This window comes from Crotalus tigris, unplaced genomic scaffold (assembly GCF_016545835.1).
Source record: "Crotalus tigris isolate CLP2741 ecotype Arizona unplaced genomic scaffold, ASM1654583v1 scf7180000018301.7375997, whole genome shotgun sequence".
Taxonomy (NCBI): domain Eukaryota; kingdom Metazoa; phylum Chordata; class Lepidosauria; order Squamata; family Viperidae; genus Crotalus; species Crotalus tigris.
The window spans coordinates 5772889-5794918 of NW_024096931.1; the positions used below are offsets into that span (position 1 = coordinate 5772889).

At 42.7% G+C, this 22030-nt stretch overlaps 1 protein-coding gene across 2 annotated transcripts in view; it reads left to right on the top strand.

The window, feature by feature from the left end:
- The window catches only part of PPL (periplakin), a 60808-nt gene that overhangs the window by 14331 nt on the left and 24447 nt on the right, over positions 1-22030 (top strand). For both annotated transcript variants that reach the window (XM_039349816.1, XM_039349817.1), the window contains 4 exons: positions 15330-15429; positions 16378-16532; positions 18912-19032; positions 20599-20724. In XM_039349816.1, coding sequence (XP_039205750.1) covers positions 15330-15429; positions 16378-16532; positions 18912-19032; positions 20599-20724 — 502 coding nt within the window. The remainder of the gene's footprint in view (positions 1-15329; positions 15430-16377; positions 16533-18911; positions 19033-20598; positions 20725-22030) is intronic.

Consider the following 22030-nt stretch of genomic DNA (forward strand, 5'->3'; position numbering starts at 1 on the left):
GTGAATTGATTCTTAGCCATTTTTGCCATCTTTTGCTATTGTTTGGTTTATTTTTGTTATGCTGCATAATGATGTTAATCTTTTCTCTGGATGAATCCTGTTGAATTGGAGCATGTCATGAGGCCCAATCAATCAATTAATCAATGAATTGCCTTTCCATACCAAGCCCCACAACAGCGCTGTGGGATCCACAACCAGATCCACCGGTGAAGAATTCAATTAGCTGTTTTATTGCTCAAGCCTATAATACAGGAATCTTCCCAGACTGACTGTTTGCACTTGGATTAGACTAGATCAGGTTCAATGACATTCAAGCGGGGGGGGACACACTTTAGTCTCTTGTGTCCATGTAGGGATTCCAGACTAATTCCCTCTTTGACTCCTCCCCCTGGCTCAGTCAGTGTCTCTCCAACAGAGGTGGGTGCATGTGTGGTTCTAAAGCTACAAGGCAGCCACAACATGATTTCAACTTACAGCATATTCCGTCAGGGCACGGCTTTTTAGCTAACAAGCAAATGCAACCTGTTTTTTGGCATCACCTGTGGCTAATCTGCATGTCTCTGAACAGCCACCCGTCGCGTCACAATTGCTACAACTGCCTAACCGTGGCTTCCCAACCTCAAATTCCGTTGTAATGAAATCTGAGCTCATGGAGGCAATGACGAATGGATTGAATGGTCCTGTTGAGTTGACTACATAGATCTAAGAATAGAATAGAACAATATTGTGGTAGAGAAAACTGGATTCATGCTTGAACTCTGCCCTCAAAAGCAGCAGATGATCTGTTCCCTGGTCCATTTGGTGTTCTGTGGGATTCTTGGTGGTGTCCGATGATGTTACCTAGTTGGGTAATGAAACGTCTGAGCTATAAATATTCTCTTCTTTCATTTGGTGTTCTGCCAGCAGCCATAATAGTTGAAATTCAAGGTAATGTCATGTGAAGGTCTGACGCTTTCCAAAGTGGAAATGGATATCAGAGTTCAGCCTAATATAATTATGTGGTTAGTGGAAATCTTAGGTTTGTTGGCTTATATCCAGAGGCAAGGCATTCTGGGAAAAGATGATTCCAGAACATTTTGGGAAGGAATTGCTGAGCCTACTAAATAATAGTCTTTAAAATGATTGAGAAAGTACAAATGAAACTAGCTGATGTCATAATAATTATAAGGGATATGAAAACCAGAAAGGTGACTTGGATAACCTGTTTGTTGTGGATTTACAAATGAAACCTGTTAAAATGTTGAAGGAGGTTTTGAGAAGAGACAAAGAGAAAATGAAAAGAAATCAAGAGCTAGATTATTATTTCAAGGAATTAAAAATCAAGATTGTTTAAAAACAAAGGGGAAGAATGTAAAGTTGGCTTATTTGATCAAGGCTAAAATCTGTATAGTATTTCATTGTTTCAGGTAATTCTTAATGGATTTTTGATAGCTTAGGACCAAATAATGAGACTTTAAAAATTAGCTAATAGATAAGAGGTGAAATGGGAAGAAGGACTTTTTTGCTGTTGTATTTTTTACAAAAAGTGATAAATTAAAAGTAAAAGAAATTTTATTCAGATTAATGGATGGATGGATGACAGATAGATAGATAGGTAGGGTTAGGGTGGGGCTTTAAGAATTTGTTTATTGATTAGAGTTGAAATATGGGAAGGAGAGATCATTTATTGTAGTATCAGGTGATAATTTATTGAAATTGTACTTCTCTTGATGAAATCTTTATATATTTTCATATATATATATATATATATATATATATATATATATATATATATATATATATACATACATATACATATATACATACATACTTTTTGCACTTTGTATTTCTTCTTTTTTATATATTTTTGTAAGTTTTTATTGCTTTTTTGTCTTTCAATCTGTAAGTTCGAATAAAAATTATTGTGGAAAGAGAAAAGAATGATTTAGACAAAAGAAAAGGGTGGGTACTTAAACTAGGTTGGCCATTCAATCATTTTGGACTTGTTTTCTTTGAGCCATCTCTGGTACAAATACAGTACATTTTGTCTAAACAATTGAGTTATGCATACTTACTTGGCAACCTCAATCTGTGCCTTGTGAATAAAACCACCTAAAATTATCTTATGTTAAACAAAATCAAAGCAGGGTTATTTTGAGTTTCTTTCTCACCCTTCCCTCTGTCTCAGGGCTGTGAAATCTTTTCTCTGAGAGCTTCTCCCTTCCTTCTCTTCTTCATGATTCTTTCATATATGCAGCCATCTAAATCAGGAAGAAAGGAGGGAGGGAGGCTGACAACGAAAGACAAGGAAGGAAGGAAGGAAGGAAGGAAGGAAGGAAGGAAGGAAGGAAGGAAAGCTGAAAAGTAAGGAAGCCAAGGAAATGAAGGAAGGAAGGAAGGAAGGAAGGAAGGAAGGAAGGAAGGAAGGCTGACAAAGGAAGGAAGAGAAGGAAGGAAGGAAGGAAGGAAGGAAGGAAGGAAGGAAGGAAGGAAGGAAGGAAGGAAGGAAGGAAGGAAGGAAAGCTGACAAAGGAAGAAAGACAAGGAATAAAGGAAGGAAGGAAGGAAGGTTAAATTAGTTTGTTGCACAAAGAATATATCTCTCCTCCAGTGTTGTTCTTTGAGGCTGCTCCCACATATCATGCAAAGCCCTGCTTTAAAGAGAGAGCGTTCCTCAAAGACCCAACCTTAGAAACCTCTACAACAGCAGAAGATCATTGCAACTCTTCCAAAGAACATTCAGATTTGAAGATGACTTAGAAAAGGCATTCAACAATGACTTAGAAAAGGCATTCAACATTCAACAAATTGTTTCAGATGATCAGAAATAAATACCGTTATTTCTCTTAATATGTGTTCTACACGATTTGCTCCCCTTTGATCTACATCGGAGCCATCGAAAAGGATCACTGGCTTCATACAAGACGTTAAGCAAAATAAGATTTGTTTTGGGTGGGGTACAATGTGGGATCTCAGTCAGTTACGATTCCCCCCCCCCCCAAGAAACCATGGTTCCTTAAAGCAAGGCTTAGCACGCTGTGAGGAATCAGGCACTGATTCATGAGCACAGCCCCTCTTCCCAAAGCTCTAGAAGTGGACCTTGATTTACATCCATCTGTTTGGCCGCCATTCAAAGTTACAAGGGCACTGAAAGAAGCGACTTATGATCATCCTTCGCACTTGTCACCATTGTAGCATCCTCATGGTCAGGGGATCAAAATTCAGACGTTTGGCAAATGGCATTTATTTACGACAGTAGCAGCATCCTGGCTTGGTCAGGTAATTACCGTATGTGACACTCCCAGCCAGCTTCCCTCAAGCAGAGTTAATGGGGGAAGCTGGATTCACTTAACAATTGCACGATTCTCTTAATAGCTGCAGCAGTTTGTTTAACAATTGTGGCAAAAAAAAAAAAGAGTTGTAAAGTCAGGTGTGATTTGCTTAACAACCAACTTGTTTAGCAACAGAAATTCTGGCCGAAGACTATCTGTATTCTTTTCCTGTTGTGGCTTTCAAGCTGTTGACGTGGGGGTTTTGGGGGGGGTTGGGCCCCTCTCTGTAATTTGACCAGAGGCTCTTTCCCCAGATGTTTGCACGTATATTTGGGGTGTGTGTGTGTGTGTGTGTGTGTGTGTGTGTGTGTGTGTGTGTTTGAGTGTGGTTGTGCTTTGGCGGACAAATGCTTGCAGCTGAACAATTTGCAAGGTCCAGAATCTGCCGAAGATAACAGAGTTGGCGATGTTTTGCTCTTACATGCCATTCATATTAATGACAGGTGCTAAAGACATACCTGTAAGGACTTTGCATTTTTTTTTAATCTGCTCACCGGTGAACAGGAAGGTGTGGGTGGAGAGCCCTTGAGGACCAAAAGGCAGAAGAAGGATGTTGTTTAGAATGGGAGAAGTCTTGAAAAATGGCTTCCATTACAACTGTCTATTGATATTCTCAGTATATCCAGGTCATGGTTGTCTCTCAGAGAGAGTACTAATGACCAGAGGACTGCCAGGAATATAAATTCTTCCATCCTCCACCATTCAGTCAGAACTGAAGAAGCCTCTTGGATGAGAAGCAAAATATCTTCAAAAGTCCAGTTCTTCTTCTTGTTCTCCTTCTTCTTCTCCTTCTTCTTCTCCTTCTCCTCCTCCTCCTCCTCCTCCTCCTCCTCCTTCCTCAGATTAACTTTCTTCACAAGCCACAAGCCACTTCTGAAAGCATTGAACATTTCATCCCCAATTCCTGATGGCTATCTAACCATATCCCTACGGACATGGAAAGCCAAAAGGCAAACACTTGATTGCCTTGCCTGTGGATAAGGCCAGTGCAATGTGTAAGCAGTGCAGGTTGATTTGTCCAACAGACCGTAAGTCAAAAGAAATCATGGAATGACTGCAGGCAGGAGATGCCCCCGTGGTTATGGCATGACTTTTCCCCTGGCGTGTTCTCTTGTGTAAGGCCAGGTTTGAATCCTGAGCCAACATTTGTATGACTTGTTCTAAAATCCTCCGGGCTCAGTCTTGGAAAGCTGCTCTATAAACTGAGCTGCTGAGATTGTTGCCCGTCTCAGTTTGGCTTTTTGAATGGAGAGAAAGACCTCATAAAACCCTCCAGCCAAGGCTGCATGCAGCTTGTGTTAAAAAAAAAAAGCCACTTTGAGTGGACTTGGCGTCGACTTTGTCTTGGATCACAGCCAACATTGCTTGGCCGATGGTCAGCAAATGCCTCCACCCTTCGTTCTGGCATGAAATGCAAAGGTCCTGGATGCCTTTGCAGCAATAACTTGTCAAAGTGTGTGTTTCTGTGTGGGGGGGGAATTGTACTAGCCAAACAAATCCTGGCACTGTTTATTCTCCTGGATGGTCCTAGCTTACATCTGCACGGTATTTTGTTAGCACTTTGCATCTTTGCACGGAGCTGAATGCCAGCCCACATTCTCCAGGGACTTTTGTCCAGCTGGAAAGAGTGTGTCAAACCCACAGGGCAATTGTGTGGCCTCCAGAGCTGATTGCAGGAGAGAGAGAATGAGGGAGTGCACATTAGGTGATGGGCTGTCAAAACATTTAAATTGGATCTTCACGCCCTGTGCTCAGCCCTGGAGGGCTCGCTGGATGGAAGATGTTGCAATGGGGAAGGAAACAGGAAATGTCCTGGGCCAGTAGATCAGCCAAGAGATGGGCTGAACTTGACCGCACGGAGATAATTGTTAATAATAATAATAATAATAATAATATTGCAGCAATGAAATCCAATTTCCAAGCTCTGTTATCCTGGGGCAGCACACTGTGAGGTATTCAAGGAAGATGCCTTCCTATAATTTTGTCTCTACTGCAACAACCCAGTGAGGTAGACTAGCTGAGGAAGAGGGATGTGTTAAGTCCCCAGAAAACTCCATGGCTGAATGCAGACTCCAATAATAGTATATTACTGTACAATTCCTATCTGATTAGAAAATGCCCAGGCCTGGGGCCCTGAATGTGTGAAGGGACCAATTCTTGGCTTATTCATCTTGTTGACTGTGGTACCTTTTCGGCCACTGTACATTTTAATTCATGTCTTGATAGGTGTAATTTTTTTGATTTTTATTTAATTTCGTTCACGCCTAGAGTCGCTTGTTGAGACGGGCGGCTATGCCAGTGGATCAAATAAAGAAAAATTATTGCCGCCTTCTGTCTAAAGAGAACAGATGGCATCAACTTTAAAACCTGATAGGATGGTAAGGAAAAATAGCAAATAAAAATAGCTAGAAAGAGGGCCGAGAGAAATGGCAAGAAAAGTCCTAAGCAGTGGTTGAACTGACCCAGTTCTGGTGTGGTTGTGGCTGAGCTTATGTATGAAACCAGTGGTTGCAACCCATAAACCATGATTGACAAGGAATCTCTGTGTCTGGATCCATTCATTGAACCCAGTGATTCTCAACCTTGGCAAATTTAAGATGTGTGGACTTCAACTCCCAGAATTCCCCAGCCACCGGTCTACATATCTTAAAGTTGTCAAGGTTGAGAAACACTGATTGAACTATTCCGCAAACCCCAGATAAGCAAAGTAGGGCTTTGTGTAACCTGGGACTGGTTCACAAAAGTGCTGGTCAGTCCCTGATAAAACCACGGACACCTAAATAACATCCAACCAAGGTTTCTGTTCATGCTAGAATCTTGTAACTCTTTGGTTTAGCGGGAGCTATCAAAGTAGTTATGGCCAAGTGTCCTACTTCAACTTCCATTTGTTTGACTTTCATTTTTCCCCTTTCAAAAAAGATAAAGAAAAGATGATAAGCGATAAAGCAGGGATGTCTAACCTTGGCATCTCTAAGACTTGTGGACTTCAACTCCCAGAATTCCCCCTTCCTTCCTTCCTTCCTTCCTTCCTTCCTTCCTTCCTTCCTTCCTTCCTTCCTTCCTTCCTTCCTAGATTCCCATGCTGGCTGAGGTATTCTGGGAGTTGAAGTCCATAAGTCTTAAAGTTGCCAAAATTGGACAATCCTCTTACAAAGCAGAGTATCACTTTTAGTATCATCATCATCACCATCACTACTGTAATCATCATCATCATCAACAAAAACATCATCAACATCATCATGTTCACCATCATCATATCCATCAAGGTCTCTAGGTCCTACATAGGTCCAACAGGCATCTCTGGAAAATAAAACTAGAGTAGAGGTTGGCTTTGCAAATAGTTTTCAGATTGCTCTTGAACTGAGCTCCTTCCTTCCTACTTGGCAAAAAAAAAAAAAAGATATAAAAACAAGAATAGACAATAAAGAACTAGAAGGACTAACTGGAATCGCGACAAGTTGGCCTCCTGACTATTGTGTATCTTACACTTGGCAATGCTGACTCTGGCTGCCATTTTGTGCTGGTGCTCACACTGCTGCCAGTCACAATTTCAGTTGGATTGCCTCTGCTTGGGTTATCTACTCAATTCATCTGAATGAGGTTACTTTGAAAGGGAGTTTAAAAAAAGAAAGAACATTAGTCACAATATTTATCTGATGGTTGCTGGCATGAAAACAGAGGTCTGTTTTGGAGAATGCTTCGTATTTTTAATGTGTGTAAACAATGATGCATTTGGGAGGAACAGGTTAGGCTCAGAAAATGGAAATGGCAAAATTAAAACGACCTACTTGCCAGGAGATGGTGAGTGTACACAAGCACGCACCCACATGCACACAAACTAACTCTAGTGAGGACAGTAATTTGCTCAACGGTGTGCAGGAGTCTGATATACCTAATGAAACATCTGGCATTGGGAAGGAAGGAAGGAAGGAAGGAAGGAAGGAAGGAAGGAAGGAAGGAAGGAAGGAAGGAAGGAAGGAAAAATGAAAGGAGGAGGGAAGGAAGGAACAAAAAGAAAGGATTAAAGAGAAAGAAGTATGGAAAGAGGGAGGAAAAAGAAGGAAGGAAAAATGAAAAAGGAGGGAGGGAAGGAAGGATTAAAGGGAGCATGGAAGGAAAAAGGAAGGAAGGAAAAATGAAAAGGAGGGAAGAAGGAAGGAAGTAAAAATGAAAGAGAAGGGAGGAAGGAAGGAAGGAAGGAAGGAAGGAAGGGAAAATGAAAGAAGGGAAAAAGGAAGGAAGGAAAAATGAAAGAGAAGGAGGGAGGGAGGGAAGGAAGGATGGAAGGAGGGAGGAAAAAAGGAAGGAAGGAAAAATGAAAAGGAGGGAAGAAGGAAGGATTAAAGGGAGCATGGAAGGAAAAAGGAAGGAAGGAAAAATGAAAAGGAGGGAAGAAGGAAGGAAGTAAAAATGAAAGAGAAGGGAGGAAGGAAGGAAGGAAGGAAGGAAGGAAGGAAGGAAGGAAGGAAGGGAAAATGAAAGAAGGGAAAAAGGAAGGAAGGAAAAATGAAAGAGAAGGAGGGAGGGAGGGAAGGAAGGATGGAAGGGCGGAGGAAAAAAGGAAGGAAGGAAAAATGAAAAGGAGGGAAGAAGGAAGGAAGTAAAAATGAAAGAGAAGGGAGGAAGGAAGGAAGGAAGGAAGGAAGGAAGGAAGGAAGGAAGGAAGGGAAAATGAAAGAAGGGAAAAAGGAAGGAAGGAAAAATGAAAGAGAAGGAGGGAGGGAGGGAAGGAAGGATGGAAGGAGGGAGGAAAAAAGGAAGGAAGGAAAAATGAAAAGGAGGGAAGAAGGAAGGAAGGAAAAATGAAAGAAGGGAGGAAGAGGAAAGGAAAGGAAGGATTAAAGAGAAGGGAATATGGAAAGAGGGAGGAAAGAAGGAAAAATGAAAGAGGGGGAGGGAGGAAAGGAAGGAAGGAAGGAAGGAAGGAAGGAAGGAAGGAAGGAAGGAAGGGAGAGAGGGAGGGAGGGAGGAAGGGAGGGAGGCGGCTAAGGAAGGGAGGGAGAGAAGGAAGGAAAGAAACTCAATTATTCTTTCCTGCCTTTATTAAACGTTACATTACTCATCATGCCTGTTTGATCGGACTGTCCTGATTCCCACATAGGGACAAGGTTTGCGCAACACCTCCGCCATCACCCATGGGTTGAAAACACAACAACCGAGCCGAAAACAAACCAAGTCAAGGTGTGGCAGTGTATTGTACGAATTAGACACTTGTGTCAAGGCTTTATGTGATGTTATTTGTTTTGACTTAGCATATTAAATGAGCAGGCCTGGCTCTGCTAGCCCTAGTTTACGTTTTAGCATTGCACATTCCCCGGCACGTAGAGGGAGCAATCCCGAACGGAAAAGTCTTTTCAATGTTCTTTTCTTCACAAACCCTCTTTCCCCCCCCCCCTCCATGGGAAATGGACCAAAAGGGGCCAAAAGGAAACTAATGGAGGGTGCAGGGAGTGACCAATAAGAGACGGGCTGGATGTACTGTGTCCCAACACAATGAACCATAAACAAGCCAGCCGTGTTTGCATAACAAGCTGTGCGAATACAAGTATTAGGATGGCTACTTTTCAGTAGTTTCCTTTTGGGACTGAATCTCAGGGATTGCATAATAAAAAATGCACCTGGAGCCACCCGTCTTCTCTCCCTCATTTTTTTAAATAAATGAAAATAGCAGTGGGTGGAAGTCTCTCCTTTTGAAGGCAGAGGGCTCGTTCTGAGCTGGTAAGGAGAGGAGGAAGAGCAAATGGAGAAGACGTTGTTTGATAGAACCAAACAGAACACAAGTATAGTAGTCCTCGACATACAGAAGTTCATTTAGTGACCGTTCAGAATTACAACGGCGCTGAAAAAAATGTCTTGTGGCCGTTTTTCACACTTGTGACTGCTGTAGCAATCCCCCTCCCCAATGGACACGTGATCAAAATTCAGATGCTTGACAACTGACTCATATTTATGATGGTCACAGTGTCCCGGTGTTCCATTTCTTGTCCTTTGTTTATTTTTGCTTTTTCATTTTGGGCTTCTTTCTTTTCTTTCTTTCCTTTTCTCTATATTAGATCTTATTAGTTTTTATCTCCTTTAAAAATTAGTTATTAAAGGTCGTTGTGGACTTCCAACAGTTCATTCAGTGACGGTTCGAAATTACAACGGAACTGAAAGAAGTGAATTGTGACACTTTCTCACACAATCGTCACAGCACCCCTTAGTCACATGATCAGAATTCGGAGGCTTGGCAACGGACTCACATTTATGACGGTCGCCGTGTCCCGGGGTCACGTGATCCCCTTTGGCTACCTTCTGACAAGCAAAGTCAATGGAGGGGCAGATTCACTTAACAGCCGGGTCGCTAACTTAACAACTGCGGTGATTCACTTAACGACAGTGGCAAGAAAGGCCGTGAAACAGGGCAAAATTCACTTAGCAACTGTCTCACTGAGCCACAGAAATTTTGGGCTTAATTGTGGTTGAAAGTCGAGGACTTGCTGTAACAGAGTTGGAAGGGGCCTTGGAGGTCTTCTAGTCCAGCCCCCCACTCAAGCAGGAGAAGAACCTATACCATCTCAGACAAGTGACTGTCTAGCCTGTTCTTAAAAACCTCCAGTGATGGACTGCCCACGATTTCTGGAGGCAAGCTGTTCCACTGATTGATTGTCCTCACTGTTAAAAAGCTTCTCCTTAATTCCAGGTTGCTTCTTTGCTTGATTAGTTCAATCAATCAATCAGAACAGAGCTGGAATGGACCTTGGAGGTCTTCTAGTCCAGTCCCCTGCTCAAGCAGGAGAACCTATACCGTCTCAGACAGGTGATTGTCCAGTCTCTCTTTAAAAACTTCTACCAATGGAGCGCCCACAATTTCTGGTGGCAAGCTGTTCCACTGGTGGATTGTCCTCACTGTCAGGAAGTTTCTCCTTAATTCCAAGTGGCTTCTCTCTTTGGTCAGTTCCCAGCCATTGTTTCTCGTCCTCAGCTTACAACCACAGTTGTGACCTGAATTTCCATTGCCAAGTGAGGTGTCTGTTATAAGTGAGTTGCACAACCCTGAGGGTGCTGCGATGGTTGTAAGCACGAGGACCGATTGTAAGCCACGTTTTTCAGTCATTTTGGACAGCCGCTCAACAACATGGCTTTGCGTTGAGGACTACCTGTAGTCATAGTCACTGTAGCTTATTCCAAAGAAATCAAATGGATTGACCTGGACACAAAAGCAACTCTCCGATTTATCGGAAGTGGCGAGAGACCACTCGGATTTGATTCAGGACCTGTGACGTTGAATGCACACAGTCCATTTTGAAGGAAACCAGTCTTACTGCTGGCCTTGGTCTTGTGGGAAGTGCGGAATTGGGCATACAAAAGAGGGCACCCATCGCACAATATTCGTCTCCGTTGCATAAGTCCACCTGGCACGTGGTGTTTTTCAGCAAAGCTTTGGGACCGTTTTGTTCTTCGGCCTTCCGCCTCTTCGGTCCTGGCGGCATCATTTCACTGATCTGGCGAGGTCTGAAAAAGCGAGCCGTGAATGGGGATTGTCTCTTCAACAATGCTATTCATTTGCTGCTGATCCAGAAGGATTGGCAGGGACAGCAGGTTTTTCTCAGTGAAACAGGCCTGCAATGTGTGATGCCAGGCCTTTTAGCTCAGCCAACCAGAAGAAGGCTGGAGCAGATGGAGAATCCTGTGGGGAAAACAATCAGAATACTGAATAACAGAGTTGAAAGGGACCTTGGCAGGTCTTCTAGTCCAACCTCCTGCCCGAGCAGCAGACCCTATCCCATTTTGGACAAATGGTGGTCCAGTCTCTTCTTAAAAGCCTCCAATGATGGAGCACCCATAACTTCTGAAGGCAAGCCGTTCCACTGATGAATAGTTCTCACTGTCAGGAAATTTCTCTTTAGTTCTAGGTTGGATCTCTCGTTGATCTGTAACTTCTTGTCTTGTCCTCAAGTGCATTGAAAAATAGGTTGTCCCTCTCTTCTTTGTGTATTGAAGAATAGGTTGTCCTCCTCTTCTTTGTGTCAGCATCTCAAATATTGGAAGACTGCTATCATGTCACTCCAAGTTCTTCTTTTCATCGGATTGGACCTATCCAGTTCCTGTAATGTTCACTTGCGTATAGTAGTGGAAAAAAATTGTATTCATTCATTTCTGTAGTCCATATTTCCTTTCCCATCCATGTTTGCCACACTCTGGTAGAAAGGATCAAGTTGACGTTCTCCAGAAGGGATTTTTAAATTATTGTCATGGTTCATCACACAGACAGCCAGATGTTTAGATTTGGCATTTTTATCCATCTCTAGAGTCCTTCCCAAGGATCTGGGATAGGCAGATGTGAGTGTTTGATGGTGTTAAAGGTATCTTCACAGGATGGAAGCTGTTCCTAGTAAAGCTGCCTTTTGCAATTGACCAGTGGAGATTTTGTCAATGCCAGTGGCGCTCAAGTGGTGCTCCAGTTATTTTGGATTGTTATTATTAGTTTCATATGTATTTTTTTTTAAAAAGCTTTGTGTTAGAGCTGCTGAAAATCAAATAACCCAAGAGTTGGGGTGCCCATATTGCTTAGTATCTCCAGAAGAGGTTGACTGTCGTCAGCTCCGTGCTCAGATCAGCAACTCACGTAGAGAGCAATTTGCGTTTTCGTACTCTTGGAACCTTTGGAATGTAAGAACGAAGGGGAGGGAGGATGTATCCCAGCTCTTGAAAAATGGGGATGGGATTCCTTAAAAAAATCCAGAAAGAAGAGCCAGACTGCAGATGGAGGAATCAGGGGTACAAATAGGAGTTGAGGGCGATTAATTGATCCTCAGACGGGAAAAGAGAGACATGTCTTGACTTACAGAAGACATGAAGGAAGATAAGGGTTGGCTTTTCCTTTCCTGTAAGATTATCTGTCTGTCATAGAAAATGTCACGCTTGGTTCCCAGGCTAATGAGAATGCGGGAGACAAAGTTATCAACAGCTGCCTACAAGCTCCTTTGCTATCAGGGAAATGATCTGCAAATTTGTAGAAAACTCTTTTTTTTTTTAACAAGCTAAAGAGATCTCTGCCTAAATATCCTTAGGGATGTATTGGCTCTCAAGGGGCTATGTCTGAGCTGCCATCCTTCGCTGTCTACTGTGCTCCATTAGATGCCAATCTGTCACAAGCTATGGGGGGGGGGCAACTGGACTTCCTTGTTTTTCTTTGAACACTTTTCGCTTCTCATCCAGGAAGCTTCTTCAGCTCCGCCTGGAGGGTGGGGAATGAAAGGACTTAGCTATCCGCTCCCCGCCATCTAGTCAGAGCTGAAGAAGTTTCTTAGATGAGAAGGGAACCATCTTCAATGGAAAACAAAGAACGCCCAGTTGCCTTCTGAAAAAGCACCTTTGGGACAATCGTGACCTGGATGGCGGAGAATCCCCATAGACATCTATGGGGGGAGGGAGCGATGGGAAGATGGGGGAAACCAAAAGCGATCTTTGTGCCACGCTGAGACATTCCAAGGCCGCTGACCTGTCATTTGTAGCTCAGGGTTGAAGTGAGGGGTGCCTGGTGCCCTCTGAGCTTGGTTGTTTTCTTCCAGATGTTTCATTACCCAAACTAGGTAACGTCATCAGTGCTAGAAGGGAGGGGTGATTTGTGGAGAGGAGGAGGAGGAGGAGGAGGAGGAGGAGGAGGAGGAGGAGGAGGAGGAGGAGGAGGACTGTGGGATCCTTGGTGCTCTCTGAGCTTGGTGGTCTTCTTGCAGATGTTTCATTACCAAATTAGGTAACGTCATCAGTGCTAGAAGAGAGAGGAGTTTGTGAAGAGGAGGAGGAGGAGGAGGAGGAGGAGGACGACTGTGGGATCCTTTGTACTCTCTGAGCTTGGTTGTTTTCTTGCAGACGTTTCATTACCCAAACTAGGTAACGTCATCAGTGCTAGAAGGGAGTGGGGTTGACAGAATAGAGGAAGAGAATGGGAGAAGGAGAGGGACTGTGGGATCCTTGGTGCTCTCTGAGCTTGGCTGTTTTCTTGCAGATGTTTCAGTACCAAACTAGATAATGTCATCAGTGCTAGAAGGAAGGGGAGTTTTGTGGAGCAGAGGAAGAGAAGAACTGTAGAGTCCACGGTGCTCTCTGAGCTTGACTGTTTCCTTGCAGACGTTTCATTACCCAAACTAGGTAACATCATCAATGCTAGTCAATGAAAGGTCTGCAGGAAAGCAACCAAGCTCAGAGAACACCAAGGACCCCTCGTGCGTAACTCTTGAGTTTGCTAACCTGATGGAGCAGCATTGAGGTAGACAGGTTCTAAGCAGACATTAGTTTCTCTCTCCGGTGCTAGGAACCATCGCAATAGGACAACTGCCACAACTTGCTCGGTTGCAGAACACCCACTGAACTTGCTCAACACTACTTCCAACTTTGCCCAGAGCTGTAGAGAGAGAAAGAGAGAGAGAAGTCCTTGCCAAACCTCCTCATTTCTGGAAGCTTCCTGGTATCTTTAGCAGCAGCCTGACATGTGTAGTAGAGGAGAAAAACACTTTCAATTAGCCAGCATCAAGTCAGACCAAGTTTCCTTTGTGTAATTGATTGAAGATCCAGGAAAGGCCAGATACAAAAAGGACTTGGCAGCTCCTCCGTGGAAATCTGCTTTGGGCCAAGGGCAAAATAAAGTTTCCCAAACAATAACGCGTTGCGGTTTTGGGGGAATAGGCAAGTTGCAAAATCATTTTGTAAACTAAAAGGAGACCGACAGCAAAAGTAATTCTAAAATGGTCGGTTTTTCTCGGTGAATGAACCACCACAACTGTTGCCGTTTCGTAAGCTAGCTAGCTAGGTGAACTGGGGACAGAAAAACTACCCATGACATTTTTCTGACGTTCAGTCCTTAAAATATTGAGGGCCGTTCCAAAAACATTTGAGAAATTCTTCTGTCCCTTAAAGCTCTGTGGAAAGAAGACGCTCGACAGAAGCCCTTCGTGGACTTTTTGCAAGAGATTATGGGAGGGGAGGGGAAGAGAGAAATCAAATTCTGACATATGAATTTGATCATTGCTAAAATTTAAAAAAGAAAAAAAAACTTTGGGGGGAAAGCGGACACTATACAGGTAGTCCTTAACCACAGTTGAGCCCAGTATTTCCAAGGCCAGGGGTAGGCAACCTTGGCCCCCTCATGACTCGTGGACTTCAACTCCCAGAATTCTTGAGCCAGCATGGCTCAGCTTGGAAACCTCCCCCTTTCTCCTCAGCATGGCTGGCTCAGGAATTCTGGGAATTGAAGTCCAACAGTCATAAAAGAGCCGAGGTTGCCTACCCCTGTCCAAGGCTAAGCAAGACAGTTTTTAAGTGAATTTTGCCCCATTTTATGATTTTTCTTGCCACCGTTGTTAAGTGAACCGCTGCAGTCGTTAACTTAGTAACCCGGTTGTTAAGTGAATCTGGCTTCCCCCCATTGGCTTTGCTTGTCAGAAGGTCGCCAAAGGGGATCACGTGACTGCCGGGACAATGCAACGGTCATAAATACGAGTTACTTACTAAGTGTCTGAATTTTGATCCCGTGGCCGTGGGGATGCTGCAATGGTCGTAAGTGTGAAAAATTGTCATAAGACTTTTTTCAGTACCATTTTAATTTTGAACGTCACTAAACGAATCGTAAGGCCGAGGACTACCTGTGTTACGGCGTTCAACGAAAAGCTGAATGTGTCTTTTATATGCGGGGACGAAGAAGTTGCAAGTCATCCTTTGCATATATTTTTCTTTTCTTTTTATGCATCTTTCTGCACCTCCATCTCTCTCTCCCTTTCCTCTTTGGCTTAATCTTTACTTTTCTTTTTCTTCATTGTCAGTTTATGTTTGTTTTTAGGTGCTCGTTTTGTAAAATGTAATAAATGTATTGCAAAAGATACCTTACGTAGATTATGGTGGAGGACAATTTAAAAAAAAAAGTCTCTGATTTTTAGAGCCAAATCTGGGTCTAGTTAGATGGAAATGTGCTTCCCTCTTCCTTTGGCACACACTTCAAACGACAACAAGTAACAACTTCCTTGCCTTCTCCTTTCACAGCATTTCCAGCAAGGAGTTGACAGAACTGATTGAAAAGCTGCAGAAAAATGCTGACCAAGTGGAAAAGAACATTGTGGAAACGGACTCAAAAATGCAAAGCGTAAGTTGCGGTTGTGCCCTGGGTTGTGAGTTGCTCAAATTGTTCATTAGATTTGTTTAGAACGAGCATGTTAGGGTTTGAGTCAGCTGGAACTCTCTTACTGTGAAAAAGGTTACTTTTGGTTCAGGGCAGATCTGTGTCTGTTTATGCCACCTGGCATTGCTGTTCTTTCATTTTCTATTTTATTCTTCTGTTCTTTTTCTCATGGATGTCAAGATTAATCCTAATCTCCATTTTTTAGGTTAAATGGAAGATGCAAGTTCTCCTTCTGCCATTTGGTCCATTGCATCTTTCAATAAAATTTGCTTTTCTGCTGCTACTGTGATATCTAGCATGTTGTGTTCTAAATGTTAGTCTATATCTCCTTCCTTCCTTCCTTCCTTCCTTCCTTCCTTCCTTCCTTCCTTCCTTCCTTCCTTCCTTCCTTCCTTCCTTCCTATACCTCTGTCCTTTCTATCTGTAAATATTCATTTAAAACAGAACATAAAGAATTAAAACCCCACAAATGTTTAGCGATGCAACTCTTATGGAAATGCCAGGTGTCCCTTTTGAACGTAGCAACTCTTTTATTAGAGCTTCTCCTCCAAAGGCTCTGGTTTATGTTCTGTTTTAAAAAAAATATCACATTGAGGACAAGAGAATAGAATTGTATCGGATTTATAAAGGGTTTCCATCATCTATTGGTATCATGTCAGTTTGGGAACTGGGAGGAAAGCGCAGGGGACAATTTTATGCAATTTTAAATGTTATGCATTATGATTGTAAGTCAAGGACTATCTGTAGTTGAAAAAAAAATATTTTGAAAATGTTAAACGTTGTCTTTGAGCCAAATTAATATACTTTCTGCCATTTCTTTTTCTAAGCACACGATAATGCTAGGACATTGCAAAAACGTGTTTTAATGAAACTTTATTCTCATTGCATCTCTGACCACTTGTTGGTTTCTAGGACCTGCACAAAATTAAGGCTGGGCAGCCCACAAAATACCAGGATCTCACTGCTGATAAATTGATTGAATCTGACAAACTCCTTTATGTTCTGGATGGAGACGCTGCCATCGCTCGCCACATGAAACACCCCCAGGGGGACATGATCACGGAAGAGTAAGTCTGGGGTGATAGCACAAAGGCCACGTTGGCCAGGAGACCTGTGTTACTTTTTGTCATATGGTTCTGGGTTCTTCTCCGGTTTCAAAACAAGGCATGAGGATAACAACCTGTTTTTAGCTTTTTAATGAAATATTTAATTTGGGGTGCACATTGGTGGTGTTCTCGGATTCAAGTATTTTTATTCGTTTATCAAAATATAAAATACAGAAATAAAAAGAAAAAAGAAAATAGTGGGAAAATAGGAGAGAGGAGGGGAAAGAAGAAAAAGTCTAGGGTAAAGGGGAGAAGAAAAAGAGAAGTATTGACTTCTGACTCCGTTTGGTGCAGTAGAATAAGGTAATAACACACAATCTCAACATTTTACTTTTACATAATAATAGGAATAGAATAGAATAGAATAGAATAGAATAGAATAGAATAGAATAGAATAGAATAGAATAGAATAGAAGCTGGAAGGGACCTTGGAGGTCTTCTAGTCAGCCCCCTGCTCAAGCAGGAGGTCCTATATCATCATCAGTCAGATGATTGTCCAGTCTCTTTTTTAAAGCTTCCAGCAATGGAGCGCCCACAATTTCTGGGGGAAAGCTGTTCCACTGGTTGATTGTCCTCACTGTCAGGAAGTTTCTCCTTAGTTCCAGGTTGCTTCTCTCCTTGATCAGCTTCCAACCATTGTTTCTTGTCCTTCCCTCTGGTGCTTTGGAGAATAATGTGATCCCCTCTGCCTTGTGGCAGCCCCTCAGATACTGGAACGCTGCTATCATGTCTCCCCTATTTCTTCTTTTCTTTAGACTGGCCAAACCCAAGTCCCGCAGCCGGTCTTCGTATGTTTTAATCTCCAGGCCTTTGATCATCTTGGTTGCTCTTCTCTGAATTTTTACCAGTCTCTCAACATCTTTTTTGTGATATGGTGATATATACTAGCCACTTCTCTAACAACAAACCTACCTAATCAGCAAAACCCAAAATCAAAGTTTCATTTTTTCCCACCTCAATTGGTATTATTCTCAAAGAAAAACTCTGGAAGGGGACTCCAAAGGCTGGTGAGCTCTTTCATGGAGGTTTTTTGGGGGGGGGTTGAACCCAATTCCTGATGACTTCATGAAAAGATCCATATTGTTTTCTCCACTATTAAATGGAATCATTTGGCACTGCTTTCTTATGGGATCTGTTTTGATAGCACCCTGGTTTAATGCATTGCCTTGGTGTTCCATTTAAATACTTCCATTTTTGGAGGTCAACTGGAGGCTGTTTTTGACTTATAGATACGAAAGGGAAATCTGCATGCTACCTCTGCAGTTTCAGATACAGGAAAACATCAGTAGGAAATTGCTGTGATTGTCTTAGCTTGCCAGCAGCTTCTCTGAGGGCTGAGCTACACATTACACTCACTATTTTCCCCCCCAATATTTTATGCCCATTTATAAACCAGAAAATATAAATAGCAGCTGGCGTTTTTCACCCTTTTCCTTCTATGCAATTATTAGGACTGCAGTCCTGATCTAACCATGTTCTCTTCTGAAGCTGTTATTTGTGTTGAGGGACCACACTTGGAATATTGCCTCCAGTTTTGGTCACCATGATACAAAAAAGATTTTGAGATACTAGAAAGAGTATAGAGAAGAGCAACAAAGATAACTAGGGGGCTGGAAGCTAACACACATGAATTGGGTATGTCTAGTTTAATGAAAAGAAGGAGTAGGAGTGACATAGCAGCCATGTTCCAATATCTCAGGGGCTCCCCCAAAGAAGAGGGAGTCAAGCTATTCTCCAAAGCACCTGAAGGCAGAATAAGAAGCAATGGATGGAAACTAACCAAAGAGAGAAGCAACCTAGAATTAAAGAGAAATTTCATGACAGTGAGAACTGGAGCTTTTAAAGAAGATATTGGACAGCCACTTGTCTGAAATGGTATAGGGGTTGGATTACAAGGCCTTCAAGGTCGTTTCCGACTGTTATTCTGCAAAGTTCTTCCATCAAGGCCCATGGAAATTGGAGCTTCTGAGTGGAGCAAGAGAGGCAGAACTCTCCAGTTTGGGCTAAATTCAGAATTATAATGGAGTGGGTGTAAGGAGGTTGAAACTCTTGTCCAAGGGTCATTGTAGGAGAAGGAGTGGCAGAATCTGGGGGTGGAGTCAAAAGAGGAATCAACCTAGAGTCTCTACATAGTCACAAATGGACTCAGTCCAACACCTCTTGAATTCTGTTGACTCTTATCTAGCCAAACCAGGACTCATTGTTAGTTGAGTAGATTCCTGTGCATAGGCATGAGTAGTAGTAGTAAATTAACTGGACCTTCATGTGTGGTCCTGATCTTTTGCTCCTGATGGTCATGGAAAAAAAACAGACGAGAATTCTTGGTTTTCTTTTCTTCAGTATCCGGCAGTTAAAGGAAAGAGTGAACAATTTGCGAGGGAAACACGATCAGATTTACAATTTCACCCCACATGAAATTGAACCCGAGGTCAACTGGTCCTCAACAATCGAAGAGAAGCAGGTGGGTCTTCTCCAAATCAGGAAATATTGATGAGCTTTTCTTTGGTTACCTTTCTTTGCTTTGAGACATGGGCTGGACTCTTCAATCATAAAGGTAGCCCCGAAGAGGAAATCAGCTGGGCTGGGCTGTTTTTTTCCTAAATTCTGCTTAAAAGGACTTTTTTTAAAAAAAAATATGAAATGAGTTTTCTCCGAGTTGGTGACCATTCAAGTGCATTGAAGCTCACCCCAAGTGGGTGTGGTGGGAATGGAATTAATCTGGGGACATCCAGTTTGGGAATGACAAGTTCCAATTGTTCAAATCAGCTCTCCGGCCCCGGTTTTTCCAATACTACGCTGCTTTCATATTAGAAGCACCTTTTGGGTTCAAAGGAGTAGCTGGTGACATCACTGCTTCCCCGAGGGAGGCCTTTCATGTTCTTGTTATTTTTCCCACCAAAGTGGTACCTATTTATCCACTTGCATTTGCTAGGTTGTTGTTTTTTTTAATAGCTATGCAAGAAGCAGGGAAAGCTAAGAAGGAGGATCAGAATAAGAAGTGTATGGAATACTTAGCTACCTCCTATCTTCTCTGCCATGTTTTCCACGAAAATTATCCTTCACCGAGCTGTTGCTTTCATTGGGAGAGATACCTACCCCCTGTTTGCAATCCCAATAAATGTCCATTGCATTACTTGTCCTTTTCTTACCCGTAAATCAGGAAGCATTACATATGTGCTCTGCAGCCTAGCACGAAACTTCTAGATTTTGGGGCTGGCATTCTTCTACAAAGAACCACTTTCTCCTCCAGATTGTATCATGATCACAATTTGATGGGGAGGATGGGGTTCACTTTAGGTCAGCAATAAGCAACCTGCAGCCCTCAGCCAGGTGAGCCACCAAATCTAACTTGGCAGCTCATTGAAATGGTCTTCTGAAAATTGGTGGCAGATAGTCTTGACTCCTTCCCAGTTTTCAGCACTCACCATAATAAAGGTGCAAGAGTTGTGAAGTGGAGGAAGACACACAGCTTCTAGCATTTCCAAAACTGCAACAGGTTTTGGGTGGACCACAAAGGGCCACTTCCTGTTATGTCCTTCTCCCGAGGATTCTCATTTATTTTTTTAACTTTTAATAAAAGCTATCTAAAATCTGCAGAAATCATAATCAATAGATGCCATCATGCTTGTGTGGTAGAATGTGGTCTGGAGTCACAGGAGGGAGGGGCTCCTTCCCAGAGGGCGAAGAGACAGCAGGGCTGTCAGCTTGGAAGGTCTGGTAGACAGGAAGAGAGCAAGGTTGGACCTTCCCTAGGAATTCAGAGAGTGTATCTATAGCTATGCAGATAATTGCCTTAGTCTGAAACTTTAGATTCTGTCTGTAGGCAAACGACAACAAAGAAGCTACTCAAAAGTTATTCCATTCTTGGTTCTTTGGGCCGGTCAAAATGCTCTTCGGAGCATGAGATACCACTGGTCCGACTTGCTAAGAGGCACATTCTTGGTGTCTAGATTTATTTGTGTGCCTGGGATTCTGGGTCCATGGGAAATGATGTCCTTACCACTTTTCCTGTGTCCTCTTTCCCAAGGAAACCTTGAACAGCAAAGGCTTTGGCACAGACCTGCCGTCAGTCAACAGTCAAGTAGAAGAGCACAATATCTTCCACAATGAGGTGATGGCTATTGGACCCCATATCAACAAAGAAGGCGAAAAGGTATCCCCCCCCCATCTCCTGGGTCTTTGTTAGGATGGGGAGTGGAGGGGAAGCAACAGCAGACTTTTCTATGCTGCAAGAGAAATCCAGCACGCGCAACTTTGGTGGCGCAGTGGTTAGAAGGCAAAATTGCAGGCTGACTCTGCCCACTGCCAGGAGTTCGATTATGACCGGCTCAAGGTTGACTCAGCCTTCCATCCTTCCGAGATCGGTAAATGAGGACTCAGATTGTGGAGGCAATATGCTGATTCTGTAAACTGCTTAGAAAGGGCACTATGAAACAGTATGTAAGTGCTAAGTGCTATTATGGAGAAGCTGGTTGAATGTGTCGTCTGAAGGGACAGAAACCACAAGCATTCAATAGTTTTCCTAAAGAGTGATTTAAACAAAACTTTCAGGCTTATTTCTATGATTTTATATGTATTTTTGACTGACTGACTGACTGACTGACTGACTGACTGACTGACTGACTGACTGACTGATTCATTCATTCATTCATTCATTCATTCATTCTGTATGGCCGGCCATCTCTGGCTGGCCATACAAATGAGTTAAGATTCCAGAAATTATAATTTGTCTTTTCAACCTCAAATCCTCTTCCACTCTACATAGGCATTGGTGACCTGGTCCTTTCTGGGGGTTTGAACTTTTATTCCATCAGCCTCAGCCAATGTGGCAAGGCTTTTGGGAGTTGTAGTCCAAAAGACCCGGAGAGCCCAAGGTTGCTTTGTCCTCTGATGCTGGTTAAATTGCTGTCTTCTGCGACAGCAAAGGTATTAAAAGTAAAGATTTGTAAGGCCCACAGAGCTTTGAATACCTAGGTAGATGTGGAAAATCTTGCAAGTTGTTGTGAAATGAGTGTGTGTAATTGTCTCCTTGGAGAAAACTTATTTAAAGATGTCACTCCTGCGAAATAGATGGGATCAAGATGTAACTCATTATTAGCACATTTTTATAAACATGTGATTATTCTCAGGTATTCCACATATATGCTGCCTATCTGGGAGGCATGAAGGATGGGTGTAGAGCAGTGCTTCTCAACCTTGACCATGCTGGTTGGGGAACTCTGGGAGTTGAAGTCCACACATCTCAAAATGGCTGAGGTTGACTACACTGGGGTAGAGAGCAAGGAACGTGAAGATAGGAACCATTACCTATCAAGGTGATAGGGGCTGAAACATTTTTTAAGTCCAGAATAACAAAGCAACACTCAAAAGCAACTCAGACAGACATCTTCCGAATTCACAGCAGTATAAGCAGGGGCAGAACAATCAGACATTCAAGTTTCTGTTTGTTCTAGCCCAGG